We start from the raw sequence: 24,576 nt of genomic DNA on the forward strand, positions 1-24,576 counted from the left end.
GCAACAGATTCAACCGCCAGCATCAGAAAGGGCTGATAGCTGGGTGGTCTCTGGTCAGAGACTTTATTCTGCTTAACGCTACAAGATCCTTGGAACAGGTCTGGGTGGGTGGGTGGGAGGCATGGAAATGAAATCCCAAAGCCAAGAGCACATTACCTTCGTGTCATAGCAACCTCCAGGGCTTGGGTTGTGTGAGGCCAGGTCCTCACGGCAGCAGATGGTGTTGCAGGGATCGCCTTTACTATAAGGATCCTTCTTATAATCTAGGAAACAGTCATGGCAACAGTGAGTCCTGGCTAATCGGCGGCACTTCATGTGGAAGTGGAGAGGATGGAGGCTCCACTGGCCTCCCCCTGCTCCATCTGCTCTCAAGAATTTGGGCAGTGACAAGTGGGTGGTGAAGAAAGAAGTGTAAATGGATTTCCCCCCCCCCCACCCAATAAAACAAATGCAAGATTTACATCATTAGCAAAAACAAAAGCATTTCTGAATGTTGTTTTTGTTTCATTAGCAGCTATTATACTCGTTGGGAGCCCTGTGTGGGTGAGAGATGTATCCTGTGTGGGTTATTTTCTGTTGTACGTACACTTTTTTCAACTTAAAAAAAAATGTAAACTGTATACAATCTTCCCCAGGGTTTTATAAAGGGGGACACTTCTATTCATGGTATGACATGGGGAAGGAAAGACACTTTGAGGAGCGTAGCTTGGGAAATGTACTACATACTGTTGTATCGCATGATGTATTTCATGGACTCCATGTCGATCACTTGCCCCTGGTCGCGCCGGAAGATTTTGGCTCTGGAGGACAGATCATAGGAGTAATCTGTCCCCAGCTTCTTGACTAACATTGGGTAGCCGCTCCAGTTGTAGATATTTTCGTGGAAAGGAATGTTGTAGGAGGGCCAATATCCTGTTTGAAAGGAAAGGGGGTGGGAGGAGGGGCATCGACAGGGATGGAGGCAGAAGAGGGGGAAAATATATTACTTTAAAATTGGTGAAACACAACCATGATCCATAGACACACAAACGAATCTCGGACCCCAGCAACTTGCTGCAGAGATGGCCCTGGACTGTGCCGTAGGCCGTTTCTGCTGGGCTCCTCCAGACGGGGGCAGGTGCTATCCCGGCCCCTGCCATTTTCTAGAAGTCAGTGACAAGCTCCAGGTATGAGTAGCGGTGGGGGCAAACGCCAGGCCTCACAGGACGGGAGGAGTCGACCCTTCTCTTCCACACCCCCCCGCCCCCTTTCCCCGATGGGACTCCGAGATGACGGGATATCCAGCCACCATCTACTTAAGCTCCCACACGACCAGGATCCAGAGACACACATACAAATCTTGGACCTGAGCAACTTGCTGTGGCGATCTCTTCAGACCCTAATCATTAAAATTTTAGAATTCCTAGAGCGGCCGCGCGACATTATTTTGTATCTGTAACAGGCAATACAAAACATACTGTCTAACTTTGCATATTCGGCAGGTATGAGTAGTGGTGGGACTGGTCTCGAAATATCAAAGGTAACTAGAGAGAGAGAGTATTGTGCAAATTGTCTGCCACACAGGCAGGGGGAGGTGTGGAATGCGGGGGAGGGGTGGAATACTGGGGATTTTGGTGGTGGGAAACATGCACTGGTGAAGGGATGGGTGTTTGCTGACTGGATGATCGGAGCTCAAACATGGAAGTTTTGTTACTGTACCTCACGGTGAATCAATTTAAAAAAAAATTGATGAAAGTGCACAATGATAAAATATTAGGATACAGAAAATAAGGCTTCAATACGAGTGGTGACAGATGAATCTGTTGGTGTCTATCTAGATTTCTCTAAGGGGAAGAAGCATATAAAAATTATTTGTTTTTTCACTCAATTCTTCTTTTTTCCCCCTGTCCCCGCCAAAAATTCAGCCACCTTTTTTTTTTTGCTTTTATTTGGGGGGGGGGGGCGGTCACACCTGGCGATGCACAGGGGTTACTCCTGGCTCTGCACTCAGGAGTTACTCCTGGCTGTGCTCAGGGGACCATATGGGCTGCTGGGAATCAAACCTGGGTCGTTCGAGTGCAGGGCAAATGCCCTACCCACTGTGTTATCTCTCCAACCCCTCATTCAAAATTCTTAAAGCAATGTATCAACCTTACATATAGAAACATAACATTATATAGGAGAGCAAAAGGAAACAGGACAAATGGTGTGGGAGGTTGGGTGGGGTGGGGGGGGGACTTATTTAGTGGCCCTGGGGGCAGAAATGCCCAAAAGGTTGCGCAATGTGGCTTTAGAGGCAGTGCCAGGTGCTCATGGCTCAGAGTAAGATACAGTGCCAGGAATCTACAAACCTATACTCTAGGCTCTGGCCTAAATAACTGCATCTTAGTGCTTTAAAAAATGAAGTGGGGCTGGAGTGACAGTACAGCGGGTAGGGTGTTTGCCTTGCATGCGGCTGACCCGGGTTCGATCCCCAGTATCCCATATGGTTCTCCCCGAGCACTGCCAGGAGTAATCCCAGAGTGCAGGGTGGAGAAACCCCTGAACATCAATGGGTGTGACCCCCTCCCCCCACCAAAAAAAAAACCAAAAAAAAGAACGAAGTGGGTGGGATGGGGGGGGCTCAAAGGACCAGAGGGCTGCTTTACCTGTGGAGGCCTGAGTTTGCGTGCCTGGGAGGTCCTGGCACCACATGGTCCCCCAGGCAGACGGGAGTCTGTGGGGTTGACCCCCCAATAATAAATCAAAAATAAGTAAGGGGAGGAGAATCCATATGCAGAGGACTGGAGTTGATCTTTAAGGGTCCAGCAGGTCTGCTTAGCTGCTCTGAGTCTGAGCATTGATGGAGGTGCACCATGAGTCAGTTCCCCAGAGTGCCAAGGCCACATACAGACTCCACACATAGTCCCTAAGTACCAAACTCGGGACTCTAGCAAAACCAACATGTGAGGAATAGCGCAGGTTACAGTGACCAGGGTTTAAGGGACAACCCTGGAAAGCTGCTACTCAAGTGGGGTTTCCCACCCTTTAGACTTCTCTTGGTCCTTGCATGCTTTCTTCCTATGACTCTTTGGCTCCCGACCCTGGGTGGAGATGCAACAAGACAGCATGGGAATCGCAGGCTGAGGCTATACTGACTGCCACAATAATTTTAGAAGACCGCCTAGACTCAGAGCCTCGTTCTTCCATTACCCGACAGTTTTCTAGGCCTCTCTGGGCCTCATTTTTGCACTCAGGTAATGTGAATAACGATGCCGGCAAGGATCATTATGAGCATGAAGTATGTTCAGACAAGGAGTGCGTACCACATGTGTCTTATACTTGGTATGTATTAACTATGATTATTTCTCTGTGCACAGCTCTCATAAAAAGTGATTTTTGGGGGGGGATGGGGTGGGGGTGGGATTTGGGCCACACCTGGTGGTGTTTAGGGCTTACTCCTGGCTCAGTGCTCAGGGATCACTCTTGGTGGTGCTGGGGGGTGGATCACATGCTACACTAGGGGTCAAAGCTGGGTGGGCCACATCCAGACCTTACCCCCATACTATCTCTGGCTCCAAATGGCTTTTTAAATTTCTGATTTTCACAAAGCTTCGTGATCTACCAAACATTCAAAGTAGAGTATCTTATTAAATCTCACAACCTGCGGATGTACGGTGTTACAGATCCCTCTACAGAAAGGCAGACACGGGCTCAGGGAGCTCAGAAAGTCTTCCTGCTGGTCTGGGAGCTTGTGGCTCAGAAGGGGAGCACTCGGTCTTGCATGTGTGAGATCCAGGATTTGATCCCCGGCACCACCGCATAAATAAAACTCTACGTAGAGCCTCTCTCAAGGGAGCACAGTACTCACACAGAGGTTCACAGACCACTTGTCTTAAATTGCTAGATGATGTTTCTTACTAGGGCAAATCACATGTCATCAGTAAAATGGAGGCAGGACCAGTGATCTGGAAATATGATCAGGTGACAAGAGACTATAAATCAAAGGCCCAGAAGGGTCTTTGTATATAGTAAATACTAAGTTAACTCCGATCTTGGGCACAGAACACTGGTCATCAGCCTCAGTTATTTTAGTCCCTGGGTCATTTTCTTCACAGAATCTAGGAACAAGGTTGCAACAAACCTTAAACTTCACTGCATACTCCAAGGCAGGCGAATGACAAAGATCTTGGAGACCAGGTGCGCCTGGAGTCCCCTTTGAGGGATACGCTATTCTCAGCCTCCTTGAAGGGGCCACACGCAACAGCTTTAAGGTCGCACAGCTCGTGTTAGCCGAGTGACCCAGCCTAATGATTTGACTTCTCCGGTGGATTTTTTTTCCTACATGAAAAGGAGGCAGGTCGGCGACTCCTCTGCCCGATACTACTTGGGAGTTTGATTTGCTGGAATTCATCCTTCCACCCTTCCTGGGCCCTCAGGAGCCCCATGTACCCCAAGGCCCCAGAGGCTGCCCCTGAATCCATGCTTTTCTGGTCCTTAAGTCAGAATAACACCCCGATAGATGTTCGCTAAATTGAACAAAAGCTCTACCTGGGAACGCACGGGAGACAGTAACTTTAGACCCGGGAGAAAACCATTCTCGGCCCAGCGTGCACATGGCACCTATGCTTTCCACAAGGCCCGGGGTTTGGCTTGTTGCACTGAATCTTCTCATTCTTCCCCAGTTTAATGAGCAATGACATTTCGACCTTTTCTTCCACACTTTGCCCAGTCCCACAATCACACTGTACATCTTTCCCACCATGAACCACACACCAGTGCACACACACACTACCCCATCACACAAGGCACAGTGTCCATCACAGAGCTGTACACATCCCTGTATACACAGGTACCTGTATGCCCGCAGACACGCACACACGCACACAGGCTCTTGGCATCAAGAAGTACCTTTCCGTAGCACAGCAGTTTGTTCAGAAAATTCTACATACGTCGGGATTTGCTCCACCACATACAGGGTGCCTTTACCAAGGCTGGACTTCAGCTTTATCTTCTTCAGGTCCAGGACCATGTACTGGTTGTTATAGGTGCCTGAAACATCAGGGAATGGAAGGTAGAGTGTGGAGATGGCTTAATTTTTGGGTTTGCTCAAAAGCAAAACGTGTGTATACTGCACAGACCTCCAAGTGAGTCTCCAGGCCACTTACCAGAGTTGTACTTGGAAAAGGTATTTGCCCACTCCTTGCCACCATTTGCCATCATATTGGCCACACGAACTCTCTGCCAGGCCAGGAGAGACTGGGGAACCACATACTTCAGTAAGGTTTTATTGTACACGCTGTTTGTGGTCTGGAGCAATATCAAGCCGCTGCTAAGAATGTAAAAGTCATCCAGAGATTCCAAAAATCCTACGGAAAAGACATAGACACGCATCAACACGCATCTGCCCAGAACCTAGAAACAGCGGGTAACTGCACACGGCCCCGCGTCTGCGAGGCCTGCAGCAAAGCGTGCTGATAGTTTTCAGCGAGATCTGATGCCGCCTTGCGTGGAGCCGAGGGACTCAGCCCTGAGCGGTTCTTGGACTGCTGTGTGCAAAGATTCCCCACTCCAGCGTCTCCGCTACAGTGTTTGGTTTGTTTATTTGGAGTGACAAACATGGATTAAAAAAAGAAATAGAGCACAAGGATCAAGGCGCTGGCCTCGCATGCATCTGACCTGGGTTCAGTCCCCCACACTCCATGCGGTTCCCCGAGCACCACCAGGAGTGAGCCCTGAGCACGGCTGAGTGCGGACCTAAGAAACAACAGCAGCATAAAAGAACAGTTCTAGTTTTCTAAAACGATCATCAGAGAGCTCCGCCGGCGAGGAGTCTGCAGAACTCTGCGGGAGTGTAAGACTCTGGGCGCCTTTATTTCTTCTCTTACTACTTTCCTATGTTTTTCGAATTTTAAACAGAGTCGACTTGATTTTTCTAAACAGGAGGAAAATGCATCCACAAAACTGAACTTAGTTTGGAACGTCGGCCGGAGATGCTCTCCTTTTGCTAAGTGTCAAGGAGCGACAGACAGAGGGCATCCTGTGAAGTCAGTCTTCTCTGAAGGTTTGTGTGGTGCTTTCTCGTGCTGAGTGAGCAGAGGCCAGAGGACAGCTGGGTCTCACAGTGAAAGACCAGGAGAGACGGCATCAGGCACTAGCCAGAGGACCCATCGCACTAAGGAAGCAGAGTAGATCCCAGAGGGAGAGCCGGGAAGAGCCCACGAGATGGACTTCTCCGGAGCATCACAAGCTGTCAGCATTTTCACTCCACTCTTTGCTATCTGGTTCCCTCCTTGTAGGACCGTTCAGTTACATACAAGAAATAGCTGAGGAACTGTGGGTTAAATGCTTGGGGCTATTTTTTTTTATCATCCCCCTCCTTTCCTTTCTCCATCCCCCCTCCCTCATACTCCCACCCTTTTTTTCTTGGTGGCATTAGAGATGGTTGTGATTCCTGGAAGTCATGCATGTTTGGGTATGGTGCTTGCTCAGTCCCATATTGGGTGGCCGTGCTCACTGGGGGGTCCGTGTGGGATCGCTATGTGCACACAGGTGCTCGCCATGGGTCCTGCCCTCTGCCGTGTGCTGCACATACACAGTTTGGCTGTGGTGCCCGCTGGCTTTGGCACTCGTCATTGAGATGTGCCCAAGGTGGCCTACTATTATCCAGGGTGGCATCCAGAGCTGTGTCAAAGGTCCAATTCCTGCTCTCATAAGGAAGGCACTGTGGAGCTGAGGTATCCCTGAACCGGGGGTCTTTTTATTACCCCCCAAAAACATGATGGAGGGGCTGGAGTGATAGCACTGTGGGTAGGGTGTTTGCCTTGCACGCAGCCGACCCGGTTCGATTCCCAGCATCCCATACGGTCCCTCGAGCACTGACAGGAGTAATTCCTGAGTGCATGAGCCAGGAATAACCCCTGTGCATCGCTGGGTGTGACCCAAAAAGAAAAAAAATAATGATGGAAACAAAGACTCTTCTACAAGCATGGAAGCCCCTCTTGTCCGGAACTCCTCTCATTGCACGGTGCATGCCACACTCTGAGCAGCATTCCTGCAAAAGCCAGACGAGGCTCAGAGCGGAGACAGGCATCCACAAGACCATCCCACCAGCTCCCTAGAGAGCCCGGTGAGAAGGCTGGGCCCAGGGCCAGCCCAGTACTCTGGCCTAAGTCTGTACCCAGTGCTCAACCTCCAGGGTTTTGCCTCTTGAGTTTCTGGATGGCAGGAAGAGGGAACTCTTCTGCAGCAAGGGCCCTTGGAACTGAGTCTGGAAGCTTGTGAAAGTGTTGACTGTGCAGAAAGCAGAGAGCATCCCATGGAGAATGAATAACCAGACAAAGGTGCCCGGTAAGAAGAGATGGGATGGGAGAGAGTGATCTTTCACAGGATGGGTGCGAAGAACCAGAGTAGAACTGGCTCATCCTCGTTCGTGCAGTAAACAGGGTTTCTGTTTCTACTTGATACTGAGTAGGCTGGGGGAGGGGTGGGCTCAAATCAAGGGTTATCTGATGAATAAGCTAAGACACCACAGCCCGCACCAGGAGTCAGAGACTGCCTGATTGTTCCCTGCATCACCATGAATGCATTTGGCAACTTTTATTTCTGCTCTCGGTCCTGTGGTCCCCCCTCCAGTAATCTGGGACTAAGTGCTGCTCTTCAACAATAAACCATCTGTGTCAACTCCAGGACCTTCCGGTGCAGGGAAGCTACCCCATGAGCTCAGTCTCATCCTGAGTCTTCACAAAGTGGGGGTGTATGTGCTCAGGGCTATGTGACTTGGGGAGCAGATGACACTCTGGCATGAATGTTAGGGGGACCCTCTCTGCGCACAGGAAGAGAAGCCTGAGAGTCTCTTGTAGGGTGTTGTTAAGACTGTTTCCCCTTTCTCCTCATGGCCTGGGGCCACTGGCCAGTGTCCAAACCACAGCACCGTCTGTGGTGCCCTGGAGCCGCTCTGGTGGAGAGACCCAGTCGGCGGATTCCTGGCTGATGATGCTCACTGGTTCCTGATGGTCGCGCCCTTGGACACCAGAGGGCAGACACTGCATCCGTGTCAGCCAGTAAGTGTGGAGGGGTAAGGTGCTGTCTTTCGCAGGGCTAGACGGTTTATCAGAGGTGAAGCTAAGTAGACCATCAGTGTTATGGAACAAAGGGATAGCTTGCACAATACTCTAGCCAGGGAGATGAGTTCTGTAGGTTTAGAGAAAGGGAGAAGAGTCAGTGGCAGGACAAATCCCTGCAATAGGGCACAGTGATGGCGACACATGTTCTTTGCCTCTGTGGGATTCTGTTATTGGTCTTTACCGTCATTAGATGGAGCGATAGCACAGCGGGTAGGGCGTTCGCCTTACAAGCGGCCAACATGGCCGACCCGAGTTCGATTCCTCCGCCCCTCTCGGAGAGCCCGGCAAGCTACCGAGAGTATTCGATATGCCAGACACAGTAACAACCAAGTCTCCAATGGAGACGTTACTGGGCCCGCTCGAGCAAATCGACGATCAACGGGAGGGCCTTTACCTTTACCTTTACCTTACCGTCATTAGCAATTTAAGAAGGCGGACCACGTTAGGTCCGACTTTCCTGGGAAAACACACACATCAGTAGGAAAGGCAGCCTTCGAATGCCAGGAATAACGTGCCATAGTAAATATCTGGTTGAATTTCATTAAGAAAACTTTGACAGTTAATAAGCCATCATTCAAGCTCAAAAAAAATTAAGACCCACTTAATTCACAAAAATAAACGGAGCCTAGGAGTCTGGACTGGACCTAGGGACCTGGGACTGGACCTGCCAGTAGCTAGACAGTTACACCCACCAACTGCCATGTAACCCCTACAACGGCCAGGATCCAGAGATTATCACACTCAGCTCCCGGGAGAGAACAAGGCAGAGTCTCCTACCCTGTGCCTGACTGTCCCCACCAGGGACCAACAGCTGAAGACCTCCGGGCCCCAGCCAAGGCCATGCTGGGACCACGCTCCACACACTTGGATGAGCCTCACGCATAAAAGAACTGGCAGAGGAACCCAGGTGTGTGGGACCCGGGGCTGAGATCTCCAAGCCTGCACGGTTTGGGACTGGACCTGCCAGTAGCTAGACAGTTACACCCACCAACTGCCGTGTAACCCCAACAACGGCCAGGATTCAGAGATTATCACACTCAGCTCATTCCTACTTTGGACAAACTGGCAGGCTACCGAATGTAACCTGCCCACATGGCAGAGTCTGACAAACTCCCTGTGGCGTATCCAATATGCCAAATACCAGTTACAATGATGGGTCTCATTCTCCTAACCCTGAAAGAGCCTTGACTATGGCACTTTTTTAAAAAAAAAAATCTCAGGGCTAGGATGAAGGAGACGTTACTGGGGCCTGCTTGAGGCAATCGACGAACAACAGGATGGTCGTGATCATGATCGTGAGGAGTTGTCATGCCATTTAGACTTACTGCTTGCTTGGTACAAACGCAGAACAATATAGACTTCTTATGGAGTGTATTCAAGACATGCCCATTTGCACACTGCATGATGCTTTAGCTGCTCCAAACACCAGACACACTCCTCCTTTCCAGGAGAGGAGAATCAGCATGGGCAGTGTCCAGCTCAGGGTCAGTGGTGCAGACAGGACTGGTCAAAGGACTGGGCAGCATTTCTTCTTCCCTCTCCCTAGCCAGCTTTGCCGCAACAGGACTTTACAGCACTAACCAGCAAGAGGTGTTGGCTGTTTCCCCATCCTTTAAATCCAGCTCTTGCAAGAGAATGTGCAAACTTTCACTCACTCTCTTGAAAGCCTGTTGCTGCTGCCAACAGGCCTGCTGAGAGACCCCTGGAGCATAGACCATCATCTCGGCTAAGACCAGCTGGTGGCCGACCCCTACTAGGAAAGAGAGTTTTTTTCCCAGACCAGTAGCAGCACTCCAGGGCAACTGTAGATGCTGACCTGTGATGGCAAAGGCACAAATGATCACAGTGCGTTTCCAGTCCCCACAGTGGGAGAGGGGATTATGCTCTAGAGCAATAGCAATCCAATTACACGGTACGCTTTCGAAATACTTGGCTGTCATCTGACTTGGGCACAGATGGTCAGGACATCCTGGGAACTCTTTTCTTTTCCTTCTAAAGAGTAACACGATGGCACAGCACTTGGTCTTCCTGCTCAGCTCCTTCCCACTGCTGAAGTGGGTTCTGTGTGGGTCTCAGACCTGTACAAAGCACCTCTGATGGCCTGACAATAAACAATGCTTAAGCATCTCCCATAGTCCATGCACTTTGCCAGGGTTCCCAGCCCAGGGACTCTGTAGTAGAACTCCCTCAGCCACTTTTTACAGGTGACACAAGATCACACTGCCTGCTTCCCCTTGGCTGGGTGAGCCCCGGAAGTTCTCTGCCACCCTGGGCCCTAAGGTTGCTCTCTGCAGCTGGAGGGTTTCCACTGCCCTGTCAAGGAAGTCTGGGGGTCCCTGTTATCCCAGCTCCTGAGACCCAGCACTCATTCTTTGTGTCTTCTATAGATTCATCTTCCCAACTTCTGGAAGGTTTTTTTTTTCTTTTTTTATTAGTGAAAAACCATGAGGTACAGTTATAGGCTTACAAATTTTGTGCTTGGGTTCCAGTTACACAACGATCAAGTGCCCATCCCTCTACCAGTGCCCGTCATCCATCCCCATGGGTCCAGCATCCCCCCCCACCCTCATCCCCCCCCCCCCCCCGTCCCATCCTGCCTCTGTGGCAGGGTATTCCCCCTTGTTCTCTCTCTCTTCTTTTGGGTACTGTGTTTTGCAAGAGAGGCTTTGAGTGGCAATCATGTTTGGTCTATCGACTACTTTTAGCATGCTTCTTCCACCCTGGGAGGGCCCTCACAACACCCTTCATTTGGTACTCTCTTCTCTATCTGAGCTTCCTTTTCACCTAGAGCCTGTGGCTGGCCTTCCATTCATGGAGCAAAATTCCTGGTACTAATCTCAGCCATTCCTGGGTGTTACTCTCCCTTTTTGTTGCTTTATGTTCCCTAGATGAATGCAATCTTTCTGTGTCTATCCCGCTCTTTCTGACTCATTTCGCTTAACATGATACTTTCCATGTAGTACCACTTGTATGTAAATTTCATAACTTCATCTTTTCTAACAGCTACATAGTGCTCCATTGTGTAAGTGTACCAAAGTTTCTTTAACCAGTCATCTGTTCTTGGGCACTCAGGTTTTTTCCAGATTCTGGCTATTGTAAAGAGTGCTGCAATGAACAAACAATTGCAGATGTCACTTCGACTATACCTTTTTGCTTCTCTGGGATATATTCCCAGGAGTGCTATAGGAAGGGTTTTAATTTGCCTCTCTTCCTGCCAAGTGCCTACCTGGCACCAAGCAGTCTCCACTTTTTCTTCCAAAGATTCTTCTTCAGGGCCAGAGCGACAGTACAGCAGGTAGGGCATTTGCCTCGCACACAGCTGACCCGGGTTTGATCCCCGGCATCCCATATGGTCCCCCAAGTACCGCTAGGAGTAATTCCTGAGTGCAGAGCAGGAGTAACCCCCGAGCATCACTGGGTGTGACCCAAAAAGGAAAAAAAAATCTACACCAAAGATTCTTCTTCAGCCAAGCAAGTATGTAGGGACCACAGTCCTGCTTAATCCTGCTATAGGAACAGACCGACAGGAGATTTATACTCTTACTCATTCATGGGTAGACAGCCCATGCCGGGAGCTTAAATCCCGGCAATGGTTCACCTCAAGGACTGAGCCACCTCTTAAGGGTTAGATAGAGATGGTGGGTTTATATTTAGTTAACATCCTTCTATTATCATCCACATCAAAATGAAGTATGTTTTACACTAATAATTTACTTTAGGCTGGAGCTATAGCACAGCGGGTAGGGCATTTGCCTTGCACGTGGCTGGCCCAGGTTTGATTCCTCTGTCCCTCTTGGAGAGCCCGGCAAAGCTACCAAGAGTATCCCGCCCCCATGGCGGAGCCTGGCAAGTTCCCCATGGTGTATTCAATTTGCCCAAAACAGTAACAGCAAGGCTCACAATGGAGGTGTTACTGGTGCCCGCTGGAGCAAATTGATGAACAATGGGATAAAAGTGCTACAGTGCTACATTATTTATGCGTTCATTGTCTCATTCCCCTATCTATCTCTTGGCTCATGAGCCCTATCAGGGCAGAAACTCCAACACCAGGAAAAGGAATTGAGACCCAGGAGGTGCTCAAGAAATAACTCAGATCTCTGGAAGAAAAAGAAGACAGTGGGAACTGACTTCTACTAGGGAACAGCACCTGGCTTTTATAGGAGCAGTGAACCTAATTTCTCCCCAGTGCCACTTGGGCATTTATAACGTTGTTCAAAAAATCATACGGTTCAGGCAGGGCAGGGTGGGGTTGTGGTGGTGGTTGTAAGCTGTTGATGAAACCACAGAAACATCTGTCCCTTCATGGAATAGACCAGATCACAGGATTTTATAGGACCTTACAGGGTCTGGTTTAGAAGGATCTAAATCCTTCTAAAGCAGTTTAGTCTGCATTAGAAGGATCTCCAATGAGGCAGGAAAGAGTAGAGAAGGTTAAGGTGCTTGCCTTGCATGCAGCTGACCCTGGTTTAACCTCTGGCACTACATATCTTGAGCCTTGCCATGAGTGATCCCTGAGCACAGAACCAGGAGTAAGCCCTGAGCATCACTGGATGTGGCCCCCAAACAAACAAAAATATCTCACCAAAAAAGTGCTTCAATGAGCTGGGTTCTGTTGTTGTTCAGGGGTTACCCCTGGTGATGCTCAGGGGTTACTCCTGATTCTACACTCAGGAGTAACTCCTGGCAGTGCCAGGTTACTCTTGACTCTACACTCAAGAACTACTCCTGACAGTGCTGAACAGGGATCATATGGGATGCCAGGGATTGAACAGGGTTGGCCGTATGTGAGGAAAAATGTCCTCCAGCCCCTCAATACTGTTTTACAAATACTTAGCTATGAAAGTTAATCAGTAGCCTTGGGGATAAGCCTGAGACTGACAGCACAGGCCTTCTCCATTCTAACCCATGCCTGGCAGATCTGATGGAAGCAACAGGGAATCAGGCCAATGGTGACAACACAACACAGAGTGGGACCAAATGCCGGGGAGACAAGAGTGAGTCACAGAGAACGGCGCCTTTCGACAGGGTGGAGATGGGCAAAGCCCTCTGACCAACTCATCAACAAGAGACGGAATATCAGGTGGGATTTCTGGAAAGACAGAAGGGAGGAAGCTTCCTGGGTTCTGTGGAAAAAGATGATCAGGAGAGGCGGGTACTGCCCCGAGTCATCTGTGTCCCAACATGAAGCCAGGAGGAGAGGAGAAGCCAGGGAAGGATGGTGAGAAGCAGAAACAAAGCCCACAGAGGTTTTTGTCAGAGGCCCATATGCGATCCCGAGCAAAAGGTGCCCAGTTTCTGCAAATGCGCCCCATTCTAATTCACTTCTGCTTTTTAAAAGCAGAAGACACAAATTTTGGTGTCTATTAGCTTTTGTATCATTTGCCTGTATTTCAGTCCAACCATATGATCTCTAAGTATCGGGAAAATGGCAGCAGAAAATGAATACAGTATTGACAGTTTATTACAAATGTTTATACCATGCATGAATTAGGTAATAGATTACTGCCTATGAAATATAGTTGGATTATTGATTATGAAGGAGCCATCACTACTTCTTCTTCTTTTTGGATCACACCTAGCGATGCTCAGAGGTTATTTATGGCTCTGCACTCAGAAATTACTCCTGGCGGTGCCTGGGGGATCATATAGGATGCTGGGAATCGAATCCGGGTCAGTCGTGTGCAAGGCAAACGCCCTACCCACTGTGCTATTGCTCCAGCCCGCCATCAGTACATTTGCCTGGGGATTTAAGACAATTCTCTCTTTCTGTGCTCCCACTTTCACATATTTGAACTTCAAAATGCAAAGCAGGTTGAATCAAGTCTTTGCTTGAACTGGCTCTACCAGAGTGCTGGGCACAGATGCCCCAGCCCAGATCAGTCAAACCAGAATTCCTCAGAATGTGCCACTTTGAACCTATGATTTTAGCAAGACCCACAGGAAGTTTTTAAGTTGAGGGGGTACGTGTCTGTGGTGGGCAGGTAATGGGATGCTGGAGTCGTAGGAACACCTGCATACTTGGGAAAACATACAAAGTGGAATCCTGGCAGCTGAGTTTACAGATGATTAAACCTGAAGCTGCGGCCTCATAGGGATCATCATTACTGGAATCCTCAATTAAAACGCTTTGAATTGGTTCCAGCTGTTGTTCCCACGCAAGCACTCCACCCACCTTGCATGACGGGAGGCCCTCGGAGCTCAGGGCTCCTTGACTTTTAACTCTTTAACTTAATGTAAACTGAACTATATATATTTGGGGGGAGGGGGGCAAGCATAGCAACAGCTAAGCCAGGTACTTTTAATTTGATATATTATGTTTGAGCCCCAGATCCTGAGTGAGAGTAATTAAGAATGCTTTTCTTTGAGAAATACAGATACTGTGGCCTCCTTGTGTTAGGTTTTGAACAATAAATGACCTAATACACATCAGATGTTTGCCATAATATCGTCACAGTGTTAGACATAAAGGTTTGTTTTTCTTTCAATTTTACTAAGGCAAGCAGAAGCACCTAATTAAAACTTGGGTGTTCCATCATTCCCATAGAATTAGACACTCCTCATGTCTCAGAGTCAAAGTGGCAACATGGGATTAGCTTTAAGGTTCAACTCCTGGGCTGAACACATTGGTTTGCATCAGCAACGCCTTGGTACCAATTCCTGAACACCTTGGACTCTTGCTTTCGAATAAAGAATACAGACGGGTGGGGGGGGCCTGTATGAACATAGAGCATGGGGCCATAGCAAAGAAGCTGATTTTGGCCAGTCTCTCCTCCATGCCCACACCCAGTCCCCTTCTGCTTCAGGTTTCCACCACATGCCCAGAAGAGGGTCAAAACCTGCCTTTCAGTCTCCATTCCTGCCTTTCCCCCTTTTTATTCATCTTTCCTACCTGTCCTCGGTATAACAGGGGTTTGGACCACACCCAGAAGTGCTCACGGCTTCTTCCTGGCTCTCAGCTCAGCAGTCACTCTTAGCAGTGCTCAGGGGACCATGTGCGGTGCCGGGGATTGAACTGGAATCAGCCGCATGCGAGGCAAGTGTCTTACTCCCTGTATGATCTCGCCTGTCCTACTTCTGTCCCTCTTTTTCTCCTTTCTTGGCAATTTATGAATGAATATTCTAGAATACAATAGGTAAGGCTTCGTACTATTCCTGGGGACATGGACAGTCTGTAAAAAGAGGGCCCTGGAGAAATACACAGAAAGTTCGGGAAGGGCAGCTTACTTGTCTGAAGGTTAGCAACCAGGAGGAGCTCTTGTGATACCTCTTGTAGCACTGTAGCACTGTCCTCCTGTTGTTCATCGATTTGCTCGAGCGGGCACCAGTAACGTCTCACAACAAATTGTGAGACTTCTTGTTACTGTTTTTGGCATATCAAATACGTCACGGGTAGCTTGCCAGGCTTTGCCATGCAGGTGAAATACTCTCGGTAGCTTGCCAGGTTCATTTCCTATTCCTCCAACTTCTTGTTGGTGAGGTCTAGAGCTGCTGCCATGTTTCAAATATTTTCTAGATACATCCCTTCAGGCCAACAGCTTGGCCTTAATCTCTTTTTAAGATGAAATAATTTGTAAAATGGATGTAAAGGCAATGAAAATACTCATCTAAATGTGTGTATTCCAGGAATGGCAGTACCCAGAATTTGGATGATTTCTCCCACAAATAAAATCCAAATACAATGTTTAAAACAATGACAGATGCTAGGAAGTGATCAGCAGCAGGAGCAGACTAAATTCTGGTACCATCAGTTAAGAATGAGTCTGTGTCTTCCACATTTGCATCCCCTCGTCTGCTCCCACCCCCAACTGAGTACACTAAAATAATAATCTCAAATTTGGGGGGCACAAAAGAATATAGGAAAAGAGGAACCAAGAAGCAAAACATGAAATAATGAAATCAAAGAGCAAAATGAAGACCTAAGTCTAAATAATAAGCATCAACATAATTACAAATACGAGTATTAAATGTAAATGGGCCAAATATTCCCACGAAATGTCAGAGAAACTCAGGCTTGAGTTTCAAAAACAAAACTTAGGAGCATCTACAAGAGGATAGTATTCATTAGATTCAAAAAACTCGGTTAAACACAAAGAAATTGTGTCCAAGAAATAAGATGCCTCAGTAAACAAAAGAAACCTAAATAGCCACATTAACCTAAAATACTATAGATTTTAAGACAAAGAATGTGCTAGAAATAGTAACATTTCACAAAGATAAAGCAGGAATCAATAAGGAATTTATAATAATTGTAAACAATATCAAAACAAAAATTCATAAAGAAAAATAGAAAAAAATTGTCCTAGTAGGAGATGTAAATATTCCTCTTATTCTGTTAGGCAACATAAGAAGATAAAAATGTCAATAAGTGCGCTGGAGCCATAGCATAGCGGATAGGGCATTTGTCTTGCACGTGGCCAACCCGGGTTCAATTCCCAGCATCCATATGGTCCCCTGAGCACCGCCAGGAGTAATTCCTGAGTGCAGAGCCAGGAGTAACCCCTGTGCATCGCCAGGTGTGACCCAAAAAAGAAAAAAAAATGTCAATAAGGATACAGAAGATTTGAACCACACTATCAAACAACTTGATATGGCTGATGTTTTATAGCATGCTCCAATCAGAGTCACAGGCTGGAGATAGTACAGCAGAGAGGGCGCTCGCCTTATGTGAGACTTACCTGGGGTTCAGTCCTCGGCATCACATATGGTCTCCCGAGTCCTGCCAGGAGTGATCCCTGAGCAAAGTCAGGAGCAAACCCTGAGCACTGCTGGTTGTGGGCCCACATCCCCCCCACTAAAAAAAATAAAGACAGAATTGCACATGGAACTTTCATTGAAACTAGAGGTTGACAGGTATAATAGTTAAAAAACAGGTATCATAATGTTAAAAGTAAAGTAAATCATAATGTTAATTTTTTAAAATTATATAGTCTATGCTTTCTGATTATAACAGAGTTAAATTAGAACAGGACAGAATAACATCTAAAAAAATTCAAAAATTAAATAATACTTCCAAATAAGTTGTGATTTCTTATAATAGAAGAGGAAGACAAATAAAATTTTCTGAGATTCTGACTTAAGGGGGTAAAAGAAAAAAAAAGCAGATTTACTATAAAACAGAAAAAATATAAAGGTAAAAACACAAATCAAGAAGAAAAATGACAAACTATAAGAAACAAATATATAAAAATCAAATCTGGTAATTAGAAATTTCAATGAAATTTCTCTAACTGGACTGATCAACAATAAAGAAGACATACTACTATAAGAGACTGGGGAGAAAAGATTGAAAAGATCATTCAGAAATCCCGTGGAACCCAGAGCATGAGATTTAGATGATTCTGGCATAGCTAACAGTATTTTTTGATAATATAAAATTTTTATAACATTGAGAACTATAGTGTGCGGATTCCTGTTGTCCTATTCTATGCATCCTTTGAGTAAATCTTATGTGTTATCCATTAAGAATTCTAGCTAGAAATAGGAGCAAACAGAGTCAAAATGATCCACAGTAATTTAGCAGTGATTTCTGACATTTTGTTCGCTTCCTGAGGATGGCTATCAAGACTTCATCAGTATATCGATTGACCATCTACAAAGCATGATGTGTTTTGAGTTGTCTGGACTATTGCATTAGCCATCTAAATGTTCTGTGGGCAGTCTCTTTTTATCCTCTTCCTCTCATGGGCCAGATAATTACAAAATGCAAATCCATTAATGTCACTTCCACTTACCACTTTCATGATCTTGCATTGCCCTTCACTCCCTCTCTCTGGCCTTCACATATTTTCTTGCCTACAGACCTTTCTACATGCTGTTTATTCCTCATGGAACATTTAGCCACTCCATTATCCCCACTGGCCTAGCTAATTTAACCTTGTCGTTGGTGTCTCGATTTAAATTTTACTCTTAGAAATTACCTCAGTATCCCTAAACCAGTATTCCACATTATTACAGAAATCAAACTTGATCTTCATTATCTTTTAATTTGCCTCTTTTTTTATTCTCATGCAAATTCAATTAGAGTAAGGATTGTATTCATCCTATTCACCATTATAAATACTTCAAATGCTTTGTCTAGCATAAATATTTACAGAAGACTAGGGCTGTATTCAGTGGTACAGCATACGCTTTGCATAAAGGAATCAATCTCTGGTTGTAATCCGAAGAATAAAAAAGAAAAGAAAAGAAAAGAAAAAGTGGTCCCTCATGCCTGGCACACAGCTTAGTGTGAAAGAATATGCCTCATTAAGACATAGGTTCTATCCCTCACACCCCTTCCAAAAAATTAACAGAAAATTGTTGACAAAACAATAATGGTCCTTACTATTATTAAATAATAATAATAGGAACCTCATTTGATGGCTAAATAAGCAGAGGCTTACCAGAGCAAATGAGTGAGAATTCCTTTGTTAAGGAAAGATTTAATAACTGTCCAACCTCTACCATTTCCTTTTTTTTTGGAAACCTCACAAAAAATGTCATTATGTGTTATAGCCATGGAACCACTGTGTTTGTCCCAACATCATCTTGATGGTTGCTTCTGCAGAACTGGGCAGGAAAGCAGTGAGGGAATATGACGGGAAAGTACTTGATGGCAAAGCTTTCTGTAATCTGTGTCTCTGGTATGGCCGTGTTGTACCACCCAGTTATTAATACCTATGTTAAAGGCCTTTAACATAGGCCTTAGTCCAAGTCACGTGGGTGCCATGATTTGCTGTATCTGTTCTGATTCAACAATTGGAGGTTTATGGTTGGGAGACCACAGGTGGTGCAAGGGATTAATTTAGATCAGACACATGCATGGTCTGTATCTAACCTAACCTCTGTACTAGCTCCCTGGCCCCTGACTCAGCAATTCTTAGTATCCTTGTTCCTTTAAAAAAAAAATCTCACCACGTCCTGATTCCTTAAGTAAAAAACTAACACCACGTGCCTGGCCTACTCAATCTACCTTTGATGGTCCTTCTCCATCAAAGAAAAACAGCACCCAGTTTTGTTCTAGGACTAATGGCTCCCATGATCCATGACGTAATGATGGTATGATGAACATGACAGAGCTTGGTCCATACCAAATTGGATGAATCAATGTGGCGGATCCTTTAAAATTTGTACTTTATACTACAAGTGAGAGATCTTTATGTTTGTCATATCTGCTAGAGAACAAAGTTGTCTGACTCGAGAAAACTGGAAATGTACATGGGCAATGTACTGGCTTTTGAAGAGAACCTCTTGAGGTTGAGAGGTTTTTCTACATGGACCAATTTGCTAAGGGTCATATTGAAAAAGGTTTACAGGGGCTCGAGCGATAGTTCTGTGGGGAGGGTGTTTGCCTTGCATGTGATTGACCTGGGTTCGATCCCCGGCATCCCATATGGTCCCCCCAAGCACTGCCAGGAGTAATTCCTGAGTGCAGAGCCAGGAGTAACCCCTGAGCATCGCTGGGTATAACCCAAAAAGATAAAAAAAGAAAAAAAAAAGAAAAAGGTTTACAGGGTCCTGTAGCACTGTAGCACTGTCCTCCCATTGTTCATCGATTTGTTCAAGCGGGCACCAGTAACATCTCACAACAAATTGTGAGACTTGTTGTTACTATTTTTGGCATATCGAGTACATCACGGGGAGCTTGCCAGGCTTTGCCGTGCGGGCGAGGTACTCTCAGTAGCTTGCTGGGCTCTCTGAGAGGGGCGGAGGAATCGAACCCAGGTCGGTCGTGTGTAAGGCAAACTCCCTACCTGCTGTGCTATCACTCCGGTCCGCAAATAATACTTGTAGGGCATATTTATTATTTGAATTAAATGAAGATTCTTGACTTCAGTTTCTAATGAGTGAGCAGGTGAAGCGGTTACTGCTTCCTTTTCTTACAAATCAAGTCCCTGGATCAGGGACTGGGGAGGTAGCTAACGGCTGTTGCGAGTGCCAGCAAGCGTGCTTTGCAGGAAAAAGGGTCCTATGAGCCAGGAAATCCCTCTGTGTCTTGGTCCTTTCACAACTTTTGGGGTCCAGGACTATAAAGACTATAGAAGAGCATTTCAGAGTAATGCTGGTAACATCGAAATACTTGCATTTTATCAAAAATAAAAGGAAGAGAATGTTTGCCTAGTCTCAACCTCTTTTCCTTAAATTTCAGCCTAGAGAATAAGAAAGAATCAAAGAGCAATCAAATTCAGAGAGGACTCCCCAGTGCCTCCAATGCTGAAACAATTGAGCAAACCGAGCAGCAATGAAATCACAGTGATCAGATCACAAAGACAAAGCAACAGTGGTGACAACCCTGGTGTGAAGCACGTGACCTCACACTGAGCAGTAATGCGAGCAGGAACAGTCTCTGACAAAGATGAAGGGTGGGTAGAACTGCTCTGTAAATCACAAGCATGCCCGTTTTTGGTGGGGATATGCCCAAGTGGTCTTCAGAGGACCCAGGGGCCACCCTGGAGATTCTTAGTCAATTGGACCAGAGAGTTGGCTGTGAGGGTCTGAGTCCTCAAGCCCAACGCATGGGCTTTGCAGTGCCAGTGGGTTGCTCCAGAGTCACCCAGGTAGGGCTTGGGGACCTGCTGGGCTAAACCCAGTCATGCTGGGCTGGGATACTAGAGGTGCCTGGGACTGAACTGGGGTTGGTTGCAGGCTGACATTTCTAACCCTCTGCCTCACTGTGTCACTTTTTAATTTGGTGGTGGTAGGGTGCACTTCCGGCAGTGCTCAGGGCTTACTCCTGGCTCTGTGCTCAGGGATCACTCCTGGCAGGGCTCCAGGGACCATTTGGGGCTCTGAGGATTGTAACTAGGTCAGCCATGTGCAAGGAAAGTGCCCTACCCATTGCGGGGCTCTACTCTCTCTAGCCCTGTCATGCATCGCTTCTTAAGTGCAAAGGCGCACACCTGGCTTTCCTAGTGGACTCTTTGATGCTAGGCAAAAATTGGTCCCTGTGACACTTCCTGAAGTTGTTGTTAACCTGCATTCAAGGCGGGCAATTCCATGGAGCAGCATGCTTTGTTGGATGGATTCACACAGTGAGGTCTGATTTCTCAACCTACATTTCTTTATGGGGAAGGGTCTGGAAAAACCAACGTCCACACTGCTGACTGACAGTAGTCATCAGGACCTGAGCACCTGGCCCCCTTTCAGTGGGTCACATGGCAGTTGCTATGGTTTCCACTTGGGTCACGTGACAGCCACCATGCTTTCCACTTCAGTGTTTCCCTGGCCCTTGTGACAGATTCACACCATCTGCCTGTCTCCTGCAGGCTCAGAGTTTGGAAGCCCTACACTACGGTCCCAGCCAGCTCCGCATGTTCAAGTTTGAATCGTCTGGCTCATCTCACATGTCAACTTCTCTTACTGACTCCCACCAATCTCCCTCATGATTTGTGTGCGTGTACTCTGCCACAGCATACATAGGACCTAGCAACATTGTTATCTGCATTGATCTGATTGTTTTAGTATCATGTTTTAAAGCTTATACATCTGTTCATCCGTTCACTCAGGAACTGAGTGAGTACGAGATGCAGCACTCTGGTTAAAGGGTCTCCAAGCTGTAATAAATAAGAGAAGCAGTCTGTGGAGGAGACAGGTAGCGGGATGGTTTTTGCTGATTTTTGCTTCCATGGCAGACTCTAGGAAAGTCATTTGTACTTAACACTCATCTGGCATTGGGTGAAGTGAAATTTTGGCAAGCCTGTTAACTTAGTTTTTGCCATTTTATTAAATCAAAGCATTAGCACTCTTTTCCTTCAAAAGGCTACTTTTAGGGGTGCGGCGATATGGTGTAGTGGTAGAGCACCCTCCTTTCATACTTGTTCCATCCACAGCACTGCCCCATGTTGCTGGTGGGTGGACCACTACCAAGTGTATGAACCCCAGATCCTGTAACAAGCGAAACCCCACAATACCAAATGCAACCAAGAAGGAAATCATAGTCAAAAAGCACTCAAAAAATCACTTTCCTCTTCATGTGTACTAACCACTGAACATTCCTCTCCCGTTTCAGTTACTCTGAGATCATCCAGAAACCGCATTTAGAGTCCTGAGCTGTTCCTCTGGGTTTACTGACCTGGGTAACTGCTAAAGGAGAGGCGAGCACTGCTGGTCTCCGGGTCACTGATGTTGAAGTCCCAGTGTTTATATATCCTGAGCATGGCTGCGTATGTATACCAGCTTGAGTGAGCAAAATAGACATTTTCAAATCCAGGAAGAACCTAGAGCCAGAATTCATAATCAGTGATGTAGAGGTTGACAGCCACTAAGCCACATCCCTGGGACCCTAAAAGTAATTTTTTGAAGAAAGAGAGTGATAATGCTTTGATTTAATAAAATGGCAATAAAGGTTGATCGAGGAATCAACTCCGTTCAAGGATTTATTGTCCTATTTATTGCTGGCAGGGCTGGAGCAATAGCACAGCGGGTAGGGCGTTTGCCTTGCATGCAGCCAACCCGGTCGGCCCAGGTTCGATTCCTTCACCCCTCTCGGAGAGCCTGGAAAGCTACCTAGAGTACCTCGCATGCATGGCAAAGCCTGGCAAGCTCCCTATGACATATTCGATATGCCAAACACAGTAACAACAAGTCTCACAATGTTACTGGGCCCGCTCAAGCAAATCGATGAACAATGGGAGGACCGTGTTACCGACTGTGCTATTACTGGCAAGTAGGGACAAGGAAGCCAGCACTTATTTTCAATAGCTATAAAATAGACTCTTCCCTAGCATCCCAAATAGAACTTTCTAGAAGTGGGGTGTGGCAGCCCACAAGGAGCATGGAAGAGGAAACAGAGGTTGTTTCATGTCCCTCTGGCTCCTCCATCAGTCTCTGCCAGTTCTTCAGTGACCGAGGACCATGCCATGATTTAACTGAAAGCTCAAGGGCGAGAAGATGCCGCCATTCCTGGTGACATACAGATAAAAATCCACGTGGTCCAGACAGGTGAAAGAGAAAGGCTAAAGCATGCACCTCACCTTAATCAGAGCCGAGCAATGTCCCATGTCCCATCTCTTAAAAACCTTCAGGCTGGAGTTTTTTGTGGGAGAGAGTGAGGGGATCAGGTCCAGCAGGTCTCCGACAGCGTTCAGAAACAGAATCTGGAACATGGTCATGGGCTGGGAACACAAAAACGGCACTGAACATCGAGATGGACATGCAGATTTATTTCCTTTCTAAGTCTCCGGGGGTGAAGTGGAGTGGGGGAAGGTGGTGTAGTAGGACATTAAATTCTCTTTTTTGTGGAACGGTCTCTCGTGTAACAGCTGGACTAGATTTTGGGATAGCTTATAAGGTCATTTTTACTTGACAGTTTATAACAAACTTTTTTTTTTTTTTTTGCTTTTGCTTTTTTGGGTCACACCCAGCAATGCACAGAGGTTATTCCTGGCTCTGTACTCAGGAATTACTCCTGTGGGGTTCGGAGGACCATATGGGATTCTGGGAATCGAACCTGGGTCTGCTGTGTGCAAGGCAAACGCCCTACCTGCTGTGCTATCACTCCAGCTCCTATAACAAACATTTTCCTATGGCGTGTTTAACACAGAAATGTGATGCTGTTGGAGTCGGCAGTGCTGGGGACCCCCGTGCGCGTGGGGTCTAATGCATCATGGTAGGTGCTCCAGCCTCTGAACTATCTACCCAAATGCAATTCTAGTGATATTTTGAGTCAAATCCTAATTTTTTTCCTTCTTCTTTTAACCACATGATGTAGGGCTCTGTGATTCTCACAATTTGGTGCCTGGCAGTGCTGGGGGTACCGCATGGTGCCGGGGAGTAAGCCTGGACATCCTCTATGCAAAGCTGCACTTGCAGTCCAGTGTGCTATTTCTCCAGCCAGCCAGAGCTCAAGCATTCTTTCTAGAGGGAGGAAAGCTGTGCATTGCTGAGAGCACACTCAGTAGATTCCAACAGTGTCTTCTAGTCTGGGCCACCGACCCTGACTCCAGGCATTGCCAAAATAACCTCTGCGGGGAATAACCTTGTGGAGAACCAGTGCTTTAGAGCAAGGACTTTCCTAAGGGGCTTGTGTTCTGATTTTGTTAATTCAACAGCATTAACCCTGAAGCAACCATCAGGCTTGAGCATGAACTATTGCTAACTAAAGAGTTAATTCAATGCCCAAGGGAAAAGTGACTACAAATTGGTTTTGAGAGGTAGAGATAAGACAGACACAAATGACATTTCCACCAAGACCAAAACAAAACACCAACCTTCAAATCAAGAAAAAACATTGAAGCAGAAAAGGCAAGCAAATTCTTCATATATTCTCTTTGTTTTTCATTTTGAATTAAAAACATTGACTCAAGATTAATATTATTCAAGATTTTCAAAATTATAATCATCTCTAAATGAATTGTCTTCTATTCCTATTTATTTTGTTTCACTTTGTTTTGGGGGCCATACCTGTCAATGCTCAGGAATCACTCCTGGCTCTGTGCTCAGGAATCACCTGGCAGGGCTCAGGGAACTATATGTGGTGCTGGGGCCTGAACCTGGGTCTGTCATGGGTACTATC

General features: G+C 46.7%; 1 protein-coding gene across 1 annotated transcript in view; it reads right to left on the reverse strand.

The window, feature by feature from the left end:
- PLBD1 (phospholipase B domain containing 1) overlaps positions 1-24,576 on the reverse strand; it is a 67,184-nt gene that overhangs the window by 1,673 nt on the left and 40,935 nt on the right. The window contains exons 5-10 of the mRNA XM_056134614.1: positions 23,036-23,176; positions 22,135-22,279; positions 5,127-5,327; positions 4,870-5,010; positions 727-912; positions 157-263 (exon numbers count right to left, since the gene is read on the reverse strand). Of these exons, the coding sequence (XP_055990589.1) occupies positions 157-263; positions 727-912; positions 4,870-5,010; positions 5,127-5,327; positions 22,135-22,279; positions 23,036-23,176 (921 nt within the window). The remainder of the gene's footprint in view (positions 1-156; positions 264-726; positions 913-4,869; positions 5,011-5,126; positions 5,328-22,134; positions 22,280-23,035; positions 23,177-24,576) is intronic.

The sequence above is a fragment of the Sorex fumeus genome, unplaced genomic scaffold, assembly GCF_029834395.1.
Source record: "Sorex fumeus unplaced genomic scaffold, SorFum_2.1 ptg000100l, whole genome shotgun sequence".
Lineage (NCBI taxonomy): Eukaryota > Metazoa > Chordata > Mammalia > Eulipotyphla > Soricidae > Sorex > Sorex fumeus.